Below are 12,618 nucleotides of genomic sequence, written 5' to 3' on the forward strand. Positions count from 1 at the left end.
GCTTCTTGAAAATGTGTTACTGACAAATCAATTGCTAAGCAAACAAACCACTTTACATGGCTTCCCGGAATATGGCTTTGCCTCGACCGGCCTCTCAGCCCCCCTCCTCCTCCTTATAGTCAAATACAGAACGCAAAACGCAAATAGAGTACACACAAACAGAAGTACAAGCACACTTAAATCCCAAGCTGAGTGGCAACAATTCGATTGACTTGAATGCTAATCATTATCATTCGCCACTCTCCGGCAACCCTCTGCTCACCATTCTCCTCTTTGGAGTAGTGATGGTACTAACGTCATAGGCAGCCAAACTGTTTGTTTCAAATTGTAAATACCAGCAACGGTTGTCATTGTCAGTCTTAACAACGTCAATGCCATCACCTCCACCACCATCATCGTCATCTTCAGCAACAGACATATAGCGGAATTTCGGCATTTAGTCTTCTCAAGTACACAAATATGTCTATGTCAATGGTTTCAATTTTCAACACAAAATCAAAGAAAAACAAGTGAAAAAGCGGTAAGTTCGGCCGGGCCGAACTTTGGATACCCTCCACCATAGATATATTGACAGGTACTAGAAATGAAAATATAGGGAACATACCAAAAAGTGGACCTATACCGACATTTCTAAAAACGGATTATGTAAACCATAATTAAAAATTTTAGAAAATTTTAAAGGATAATTATACTCTCAGCCTTATGGCTAATGAGGGTGTATAGACTTTAACACGGTGAAAATGTGTCTCATCGAAATATTGGTTCTAGACCCCATGTTTCTTTGGACCAAATCCGTTTCAGAAAATTTAGATTTCATCCAAACTTTGCCCATCTTATTATTTCTTCCAAGCTTAGTTCAAATTCTCGAACTTCCAATCAGGGGCTAGGTCTAAATGCGGCTATAGTTAATTATCGAACCTTACGTTCTAATTGTTTATCTCTCTATCCTCCGCAGGTGAAATGATTACAAAAGAGACTTAGAACCAAACTCAAAACGCGGAACAAATCAGATAACTATTTTAATATAAAAAAAGGGGGTTATATGGGGACTACCCCAAAAAGGGGGTGAATATTAAAAATTTTTGGTAGAGATATTTGTTACCATATACGACTACAAATTACCAAATTGCAGCAAATTCGGTTGAAAAATGCGCTCAAGAACCCCCAAATACCGAAAATTGGGGGTACCCTTATATGGGGGCTATCCGGAAAAATGGACCAATATTCATAATTTTTGGTGGAGAGATTTGGAACCTATTAGGAACCCAATGTACCAAATTTCGGCGTATTCGGTTGAAAAACGAGCTCAAGAACCCCAAAATTCCGAAAATTGGGGGGTACCCTTATATGGGGGATATCCGAAAAAATTCACATATGTTTATAATTTTTTGTGGAGAGATTTGGTACATATTAAGAACTCGAAATACTAAATTATAGCCAATTCGGTGGAAAAATACAATCAAAACCCCCAAAATACTGAAAATTAGGAGGTACCGTTATATGGGGGCTACCAGAAAAAGTGGACCTATATTTATAATTTTTTGTGGGGACATTAAGTACCCAATAAGAACCCAATGTACCAAATTTCAGCGTATTCGGTTGAAAAACGCGCCCAAGAACCTCAAAATACCGAAAATTGGGGGGTACTGTTATATGGGAGCTATGTCTAAACGTGGACCGATATATCCTATCTTCGAACTTGACCTGCCTGCAGACAAAAGACAACCCTATGCAAAATTTCAGCATCCTATCTCAATTCCTTCAGAAGATAGCGTGATTACAACAGACGGACGGACGGACAGACGGACGGACGGACGGACATGGCTAGATCGTCTTAGAATTTTACCCTGATCAAGAATATATATACTTTATAGGGTCGGAAATGAATATTTCGATGAGTTACAAACGGAATGACAAAATTAATATACCCTCCATACTATGGTGGAGGGTATAAAAAACAATTTCTAGATATTGAAATCTAATCATTTCATGTTCGTGCCATGTTGCGTATGACTATTGACAATACGTATACGTCACTATTGACAACACGTATACGTCACCTTGAATGGAAATAAGACAATGATTTCGTTTCCTTTGCCAGATATGAAGTGGAGAGGTCATGAAGATTTTATTTAAAAAGAAAATTTCGTTAAAACCCCTGGGGTCAAGTTTTTTTCTATCGAAAAGAGTTTTTTATTCGTGGAACCCCTTGGGTCATGTTTTTTCTATAGAAACAAATTCATGAAAACCTCCGGATCAAGATTTTTCTATAGAAAAAATTCCATGAAACCGACATTTGTATAAATTCTATCCATATTGCGTATGACTATTGACAACACGTATACGTCATCTTGAGACGAAGGTTCCCCCCGAATAAACGCAGTCTGAGGTTCCATATTTTTTCTGTACAAAAAAAAAAAATGGAACTGTGAAGCAGAAGATTTTTTTCTAAAGAAAGAAAGCAAAGGTTAAAGAAATTAAAAAAAATTGTTTAAATACGAAAATATTGCTCGGTTGAAAATTCGTTTCCTGTTGCGTATGACTATTGACAACGCATATACGTTGCCCTACAAAATTTTGTTGTAAAGGGAATTAGAGGTTATGGAGAGAGGTTCTCGTAGTAAATCGATGGTGCGGAGCTTCTTTAATTTTATTCAATTTATTTTCTCTATAAAAAAGAGGATGATCTGTATGAGGTGTGGAAAAATATTTTCTTACTAAAGAAACTATTCTTAGATGTCAGGAGAATTTAATTTAAAATTGACCTGGACCTAAAAAAACTGCCAAAAAAGTAGCTTCGATGTCCATCATGGTTTTGTGTAGAACAATTTAAAAATGTTGCTCTGATTTCAATTAAAACTCTTTAAAAATGTATTCATGTTGAAATTGGTGCCTTGTTGCGTATGACTATTGACAGCACGTATACGCCACCCTACAAAAATTAGTTTGAAAGGTAATTACAGGTTCTGGAGAAATGTTTTTTGGAGAAAATCTTTGACGCAGAGCTTCTAAGACGTTTTTAGATTAAATCTTTAGTAAAGAGCTTCGGACATATTTAGATTTTAGTATGTGGAACATAATCGCAGGCATGGGAGCTTTTTTACACCCTGAGCAACACTTGTGGGTTTTAAAAGAATTTTATTTGACAGTGACCTGAACCCAAAAATCTAGCTAATTTAATTTTTTTTCAGAACAATTTGAAAATTCGGCCCTGATTTTAATTCAAAACAACATTTAAATGTTGAAATTCGTACCGGGTGGCGTATGACTACTGTCAGCACGTATACGCCTACCTACAAAAAATTTATTTGAAAGGAAATTAGAGATTCTGAACAACATTTTTAGAAGAAAATCTTTGGTGAAGCGATTCTAAAAACATTTTTTAAGTAAAGCATTGGTAAAAAGCTTCGGATGTTCATTTATTAGTATAGAGAACATGACCTGCAGGCCTGGAAGATTTTTTTCCGACTGATCAACACTTGTAGTTTTTAATAGAATTTTATTTGACCGTGACCTAAAAGTGTTCGTGTGGAAATTCGTGCCATGTGGCGTATGACTATTGACAGCACTTATACGTCATCTTTAAAAAATAGTTTTTTAGGGAAAAGCTTGTTGTTTAGGTTTAGGGAAGGTTCTGAACAAATATTTTTAATGAGAATATTTGGTGCGGAGCTTCTGAGTACTTTTTGAAGAAAAAAATGTTACGTTGCTTTGAAGTAATTTAGATTTTGATCAGCTCATTTATTGCTATAGAAGTCGTGATATGCAGGTCTGGTAGAATATTTATTCCTGCAAAGCAACGATTGCAGATTTGAATAGAGGTTTATTTGAACACGATCTGAAACGAAAAGTCCAGCTGATTTTAATTTAAACCATCTAAAAAGTGTTCGTGTGGAAATTCGTGCCATGTGGCGTATGACTATTGACAGCACTTATACGTCACCTTTAAAAAATAGTTTGTTAGGGAAAAAGCTTGTGATTTAGGTTGATGGGGATGTTCTGGAGAAATATTTTTAAAGAAAATATTTGGTGCGGAGCTTCTGAGGTTTTTTAAAGAAAAAAATTGTTACGTTGCTTTGAAGTAATTTAGATTTTGATCAGCTCATTTATTGCTATGGAAGTCGTGATATGCAGGTCTGGTAGAATTTTTTTCCTGCAGAGCAACGATTGCAGATTTTAATAGAGGTTTATTTGAACATGATCTGAAACTAAAAGTCCAGCTGATTTTAATTTAAAACATCTAAAAAGTGTTCGCATGCCATGTGGCGTATGACTACCGACAACACTTATACGTCACCTTTGAGAAAATGGTTTGTTAGGAAAAAAGTTTTTGATTTAGGTTGATTGAGAGGTTTCGGAGAAATATTTTTGAAGAAAATATTTGGCGCGGAGCTTCTGAGACCTTTTTTGATGAAAAAAAAAATGGTTACGTTGCCTTAGAGAAATTTAGATTGTGGTCAGCTCATTTATTGCTAAAGAAAATATCTGCAGATCTGGTAGAATTTTTTTCCTGCAGTGCAACGATTGCAGATTTGAATAGAGGTTTATTTGAAAATGATCTGAAACGAAAAGTCCAGCTGATTTTAATTTAAAACATCAAAAAAGTGTTCGTGTGGAAATTCGTGTCATGTGGCGTATGATTGTTGTCAACACTTATACGTCACCTTTCAAAACATTTTTTATGAATGGAGAAGCATGTGATTGAGGTTGATGGGGAGGTTCTGGAGAAATATTTTTGAAGAAAAATCTTTGGTGCGGAGATTCTTTGACCTTTTTTAAAGAAAAAAATTTGTTACATCGCCTTGGAGAATTTTAGATTTTTTTCTGCTCATTTATTGCTATGGAAATCGTGATATGCAGGTCTAGTAGAATTTTTTTCCTGCAGAGCAATGATTGTAGATTTGAATAGAGGTTTATTTGAAAATGATCTGCGCCTAAAAGTTCTGCTGATTTTAATTTAAAACATCTAAAAAATGGCGTATGTGTCACCTTTCAAAACATTTTTTATGAAGGAAGAAGCTTGTGATTGAGGTTGATGGAGAGGTTCTGGAGAAATATTTTTAAAGAAAATATTTGATGCCGAGCTTCTGTAACATTTTTTAAAGAAAAAATTGTTACATCGCCTTGGAGAATTTTAGATTTTATTCGGCTCATTTATTGCTATAAACAATATGATCTGCAGGTCTGGGAGAATATTTTCCTGCAGAGCAACGATTCTAGATTTCAATAGAATTTTATTTGAACATGATCTGAATCAAGAAATCCAACTGATTCTAATTTCAAACTTCCTACAAGTGTTCGTTTTGAAATTCGTGCCATGTGACGTATGACTGCTGTCAACACTTATGCGCCACCTTTGAAAATATAGTTTGTTAGGGAAAAATCTTGATTGAGGTTGATTAAAAAGTTCAGGAGAAATATTTTTGGAAGAAAATCATCCCTGCAGAGCTGCTAAGACCTTTTTTAAGAAAAAAATTTACACATTGCCTTGGATAATTTTAGATGTGGGCCAAGGAAAAAATTCGTAGACTTTTTCAGAGTAATTTTTCGATGATAATTGACTTTCCTGTTAAACGAGAAAGTTTTTTTTGTTATTTCTCCGGGTATGAAATTTTTCTGGAAACTTTTCCCTAAATTTATTAAATATTTTGCCTGTCAAATCCATCAATCTCTAAGAAATTATTGACACTTTAGTGAAAATATTCAAACAAATTTGGAGTTCATTATTAATACAAGAAAAAAGGCAAAAAATAAATATGATTTGTATTAGAGGGAGGCCAAGAGAAGGAAGTCGATAAAAGTTCGCTATTGACTATAATTTAGCATCACGATGATGCTTAGATTGTAATTTATTTATTTACTGTCAGACTGTCATTTCACATTCAATTTCCTGAGTCAGCGATGGGAGCAGCAACCTTGATCTCATTCAAAGTTTTGCTTCTTTATTTCTATAAAAAATAAATGAAAAAAAATATTCGCAAAGAAAGTCAACGCCTTCTTTCCCGTTTTGCCTATCCTATCCTGTCTTCCTCTATCGAAATTTGTGTCAATTTTATTTATATTATTAACATAAAATTGACACAAATGTACTCGAATCGAAATCATGCCAAAGCTCAAAGTGATGCTGTCTGCCAGCCAGCCTGCCTGCCTGGGGAGACTGTGACAGAATCGCTAATACCCCAATAAAACTCTGAACAAAGGACCGTACTCGCAAATAAGTGCCAGCACACACAAAAAACAATAGAACTCTAAAGCGTGGCAATAAGCGTATTGATGATGATATGCCTCATCGGAATTTATTCGCATTGAATGTCATTTCGAAATGAAATGGAAACGTAACGCCTATTCTCCCACCGCATATGGAGAAGTGGCGGAGAATTGGATGGGGAAGTTTCTATGGATATTCATGGCAATAGAGAGTGGAAGAAGCGGATGAACGAATGATTTGTCCTAGCACAATACAATAGAATTACATTTTAGCTAAGTGGGGTATGGGTGGCATATACATACTGTCAATAGTTATACGTCACATGGTACGCAGAGAAAAAAAGGCAATAATAAGGGAAAAATTGCAGGAATTTTTCTAAAAAAATAAATTGAGAATTGTAAAAAGGGAGCGAGGGTCTGACGGAAAAAATTGGAACCAAGGTTCTTGCCAAAAAAATTCTAGAGTAAAAATCTAGCATATAGAAAAAATGGGATCCAAAGGTCTCACGGTCTCCAAGAAAAAATAACCTCCTTGTTGAAAAAAATGGCGCCCAACAGTTTTACGAATTTTCTTTAAAAAAGGGATCCAAGGTTATGAAGGTTATTGTTTTCCTATAGAAAAAAGAATCTCCTTTAAAAAAATGGCGCCCAACAAACACACGAATTTTCTGTAAATAAGGAATCCAGGTTTTCAAGATTTTTTTCTCCCTCAAGAAAAAAGCACCTCCTATAAAAAAACTTAACTTTGGAAAAATGGCGCCCAACAGTCTTACGAATTTTCTGTAAAAAGGGATCCAAGGTTCTCATATATTTTCCCCAAAGAAAAAAGTAGAAAAAATGGCGCCCAACGGTCACTTTGGAAAAAATGGCACCCAACAAACACGAATTTTCTGCAGATCTTTTATCTATAGAAAAATGAGATCCAAATGTCTCAAAAAGAGATTCAACTTTTCATAAACCTTTTCCCTAAAAAACTCTTTTTCGAAAAATGGCGCCCAACAGACTTGCGAATTTTCTGTAGAAAAGGGATCCAAGCTTTTAAAGATTTTTCCCTAAAGAAAAAAAGAATCTCCAAACTTACGAATTTTCTTTAAAAAAAGGTATATCAAGATTTGCTTTCCGAAAGAAAAAATAACCTCCATTTTGGAAAAATGGCGCCCAACTGTCTTACGAATTTTCAGTAAAAAAGGGATACAAGCTTATCAAGATTTTTTTCCTAAAGAAAAATAGAACCTCCATTTTGGAAATATGGTGCTCAATGGTCTTTTTAAAAAATGGCGCCCAACAGTCTTACGAATTTTCTGTAAAAAAGGGATCCAAGGTTATCAAGATTTGTTTTCCTAAGGAAAAAAACCCTCATTTTTTGAAAAATGGCGCCCAACGGTATTTTTGAAAAAAATTTTTGGCGATATACGGTTATCAAGATTTTTACATAAAGAAAAAAGCACATCATTTAAAAAAATAGCGACAAAATTTCATTTATCAATTTTCTCTTTCCCTTTATTGTAGGTTATGGCAACATAGCACCACGCACAACCTTGGGCCGCCTCGTCACCTTGGCATATGCATTTTTCGGCATCCCTCTCACCCTGGTATATCTCTCCAGCACCGGTGGTATATTGGCAAAAGTCGCTCGCGAAGTATTCTCCAAAGCGCTATGCTGTTGCCTCTGTTCGAACTGTGGTTACTGCTGTTACGATGAAAAGCGTATGGCCGAAAAGGAACGTCGTATGAAACGTAAACGTCAACAGGAAGAATTACGCAAACAACAACAGGCTCTACAAGAACCCTATTACGTACGATCTGGTTCGATGCCGGATACTTTTCAGACACCCGAAAAACAATCGCTCGGACAGAGTAGTATACAAATGCCCGATTTGGATTCGTTGAGTGCCAGTGAATCGCGTGGCAGTATGCATGGTCTAGCCATATTGGCCCCCATTCTGCTTTGTTTTTGTATGATGATAATTTATATTTTGTTCGGAGCTGTGGTGCTATATCGCCTTGAGGATTGGCCTCTGCTGGATGGTATTTATTTTTGTTTTATGAGCCTATCGACAATTGGTTTTGGTGATATGATGCCGGGATTTCGTCGTGATTCGAATACAACAATATGGTTTTGTTCGATCTATATTATGTCCGGCATGGCCCTGACAGCCATGTGTTTCAATGTCATACACGAAGAGATCGTGAATCGTATAAAATTTGTGGTGGAATTTAAGAAATCATCGAATATGGATACAACGAATGATGATGCGACCAGTTATTATATGCCACCCTGACAGCCATATGAAAAGAAACAGAATTTATATCAACGAAATCCCACCGAAGAGACTTTGGTAACGGGTGAGTTAAGAACAAAAAAAAATAAAATGCGTTTTTAGTTCACAAATTGTTGTTTTTTAAAGCGCTAAAATAGCCACACTGTACATTTTCATATAGCCCTGAAAAATCGCTCACATTTTAATTTGTTTCTTTAGTTTGCGTTTTTTTATCGCTAAAATAGCCACACTTTCCTTTAGTACTTAACTAATTAGTTTGAGTACTAAAGGCAAGTTGGCGATTTTTAATCGGTAAGATAACAGCACTACCCAATTTCATATATCCCTGATGAATCGCTCTCATTTTAAATGTTTTTCTTTGAATTGCGTTTCTCCTCTAAATTCAAATGGTTTGTATTATTTTTCAATTCGGAGACTATTATTTTAGTAATTTCAAATTGGCGATTTTTTAATCGCTATTATAGCCACACTGAATAGGAGAATACAACAGCCTCTCACTCTATATTACAGTAATCATTTATTGTAAATTCTGTGATTTTTGAATCGCCATGTCACCCTGTGGCCATTTGACAGGCAATTCATAAGGGGTGTTCACACCCTTAGAACAATTGTAGTTATTAATAAATCTATTAAAAACCTCAAAATTTTTGGTTGAGGATAATAAAAATGAATGGAGGGAGAAGAAAAGGTGTCAGATTTTTCAAATTCACCTCTCCCCTCCCCCCTGGTACATAAATTGCCAAGTCTTTTCATTAAATAAGAAAAAAAGCCAATTCACTATGAAATGATAACACCCCGAAATACTATTCACACCCTGTGTAAACAAAGGTGAAAGAAAATGCAACAATGCAATTCAATATGAAATGATATCCCCACACAAGCATTTTAAACTATTAAGAAAACGGCAATTCATTCGGAAATGATAACCCTTTAGTAGTGTTAAGCCATGCACAATGTAAGCAATCTATAAATTAAATGGAAAAATGCAATTCAATATGAAATGATAACCCTTAAGGGGTACACACACTTAAGAAAAACGGCAATTCATTATAAAATGATAACACCTAAACAGTGTTCGCATCAAATGTAAGCAAAGTAAACAATTGAGAAATACAAAAAATGTAATTCAATATAGATGATGACCCCTAAGGGATGTACACATCTTATGAATTTATTAAAAAAAAATATTTAGAGTTGCATTTAAAGTGTTTTTTAATTTTCTTTTTTTCAGGCACCCCCACATCACTGGTCTTTGGCACACACAATGACTCAGATTTGGCGAATATACACCAACTGAAAGATTATGTTAATCATGAGTTAGTGCCTATTTTAACAATGGATCCCAATTCAACGGCTTCAACATCCACTAATTTACTAAAATCTAATGTAAATTTACCCTTAAGTAATTTGCCACCACCACCAACGTCATCATCATCGTGTGGTGGTGTTGGTTCGGCCATATCTCCTCCCAATTCATGTACGGCGCTCACAAATATGGGTAGTCCCTTAATGGATACGCTGACGCCAACGACACAATCATCACTGGACTCAAATGGTGGCGGTGGGAATCTGGGTCTCAAGGGTGTCTATACACTGGCCGAGGAACCGGAATTGGAGGCACAAGAAACACAAATTGATCGTATTTAAAAATGTAATATTAAACGAATACAAACTAAGGTTGATAGTAGAGAATTATTTTTATTTTATTTAATTTAATTTTTTTTTTGTATATAAATATAAAATCTACTAATAGGTAAAATATCTTTGTTATATTTAGTTAGTGTTAATGGTATAATTAATTAGCAATAATTAAAAAAAAAACAAATATTGTGACTGACAACTGCAACCTAACATATAAAAGCTCATATAATTACAAAAAAAATTAAAAAAATATCATCAATATTCAATACTTTTTTATTGTAAAAAATTAAAAAAATAAAATCCTCATATAAAAAAAGTTATCAACTTTTAAGATATTTTGTACTTTTTATGTTAAGTATATTTAGATAAATGTTTAGCAGATACTTACACACCCACACACAAAATGTAGTTTTAAACATTAATCAACAACAACAAAAATTATTTCTAAAATAATGAAAAAACAACAAATAAATATTTCATAGGAATAAAAAACAAACAAAACGTACACAAAACTTGTTGAAATATTTCCATTAAAAAATAAAAACTAAATAAATAAAAATACAAAAAAACTTATTCTAATAATGAATTTCATAGCAAAACTAAACAAAACCCCCATGACAACAACAACAAAAATTGTGTAAATGTATAAATAAGGTTACAAAAACAATTTTCAAAAACCCAAAAATAAAGAAAAAAATCAAATAAAAAAAATAAAACTACTCTTTTATTTATTAGCATTTTTAAATTGGCGTTTTAAAACGCTACAATGGCCGCACTATGTGTAAAAAACAAAAATTTTACAAAATTCAATTATTTTATTACTAAAAAGTGTCAAAATTTTTAGCAAAATACAACTCTGGGCCTGAAATAGCAATGCGTAAGGGGGGTTCACATTGTCCGCAAATACTACACACAAGACGGATAATAGCTTAAGAAGATTTTTTTCAAGAATTATGCGGCTCTAAGGATTGGTTTATTAGGAGAATATTTTTGTAAGAATTCTGTGGCCAAGAAGGGTGGATTTTTAAAGAATGTTTTGGTATGGATTTGGTGGGCAATAAGCGCGGATTTTTTGGAACATTTCCTTATGGTTTTGGATTCCAATAAGCGTGGATTTTTAAAGAATATTTTTCCATGGATTTGGAGGCCAATAAGCGTGGATTTTTAAAGAATATTTCCCAATAGATTTGGAGGCCAATAAGCGTGGATTTTTAAAGAATATTTCCCAATAGATTTGGAGGCCAATAAGCGTGGATTTTTAAAGAATATTTCCCAATAGATTTGGAGGCCAATAAGCGTGGATTTTTAAAGAATATTTCCCAATAGATTTGGAGGCCAATAAGCGTGGATTTTTAAAGAATATTTCCCCATGGATTTGGAGGCTAATAAGCGTGGATTTTTAAAGAATATTTCCCCATGGATTTGGAGGCCAATAAGCGTGGATTTTTAAAGAATATTTCCCAATAGATTTGGAGGCCAATAAGCGTGGATTTTTAAAGAATATTTCCCAATAGATTTGGAGGCCAATAAGCGTGGATTTTTAAAGAATATTTCCCAATAGATTTGGAGGCCAATAAGCGTGGATTTTTAAAGAATATTTCCCCATGGATTTGGAGGCCAATAAGCGTGGATTTTTAAAGAATATTTCCCCATGGATTTGGAGGCCAATAAGCGTGGATTTTTAAAGAATATTTCCCCATGGATTTGGAGGCCAATAAACGTGGATTTTTAAAGAATATTTCCCCATGGATTTGGAGGCCAATAAACGTGGATTTTTAAAGAATATTTCCCCATGGATTTGGAGGCCAATAAGCGTGGATTTTTAAAGAATATTTCCCCATGGATTTGGAGGCCAATAAACGTGGATTTTTAAAGAATATTTCCCCATGGATTTGGAGGCCAATAAACGTGGATTTTTAAAGAATATTTCCCCATGGATTTGGAGGCCAATAAGCGTGGATTTTTAAAGAATATTTCCCTATGGATTTGGAGGCCAATAAGAGCGGATTTTTAAAAAATATTTCCCATGGCTTTGGAATATTTTCGTAAGGGTTCTAAGTTCAAAAAGCGTGGTTTACTTAAAGAATATTTCTCAAGAATTTAAATCCTTAGAGACGCAATTTTTAAAGAATATTTTCTCAAGAATTATTGTCCCCAGAGGCGTGGGTTTTTAATGAATATTTTCCCAAGAAATTAAACCAAAGAGGCTTGGATTTTTTAAGAATATTTTCTGAAGAATTATCAGGGTCAGATGTATGGAATTTTAAAGAAAATTTTTTGAAGAATTATAAGAGAATTATTATAGAATATTTTCTCAAGAATTTACAGGCTCAGAGTCGTGGATTTTCAAAGAATATTTAAGTAGAGATTGTGAGGTCAAGAATTCCGGTTAAATTAAAGATTTTTGGAAAAAATCCAAAGCCAAGAATTGAGATTAATTTTAGAATTTTTTGGTAAGGGTCCCGAAGGCAAGTAGCGAGCAAAAAGC

The 12,618-nt window shown here is 34.3% G+C and overlaps 1 protein-coding gene across 1 annotated transcript in view; it reads left to right on the forward strand.

Moving 5' to 3' along the window:
* LOC133327056 (uncharacterized) overlaps nt 1-9,910 on the forward strand; it is a 50,485-nt gene extending 40,575 nt beyond the window's left edge. The window contains exons 5-6 of the mRNA XM_061535635.1: nt 7,717-8,553; nt 9,721-9,910. Coding sequence (XP_061391619.1) covers nt 7,717-8,489 — 773 coding nt within the window. The 3' untranslated portion in view covers nt 8,490-8,553; nt 9,721-9,910. The remainder of the gene's footprint in view (nt 1-7,716; nt 8,554-9,720) is intronic.
* The last annotated feature ends 2,708 nt before the right edge of the window (nt 9,911-12,618 follow it).

This window comes from Musca vetustissima, unplaced genomic scaffold (assembly GCF_032173495.1).
Source record: "Musca vetustissima isolate MV318-11 ecotype Yass unplaced genomic scaffold, APGP_CSIRO_Mvet_v1 utg4996, whole genome shotgun sequence".
Classification (NCBI taxonomy): Eukaryota; Metazoa; Arthropoda; class Insecta; order Diptera; family Muscidae; genus Musca; species Musca vetustissima.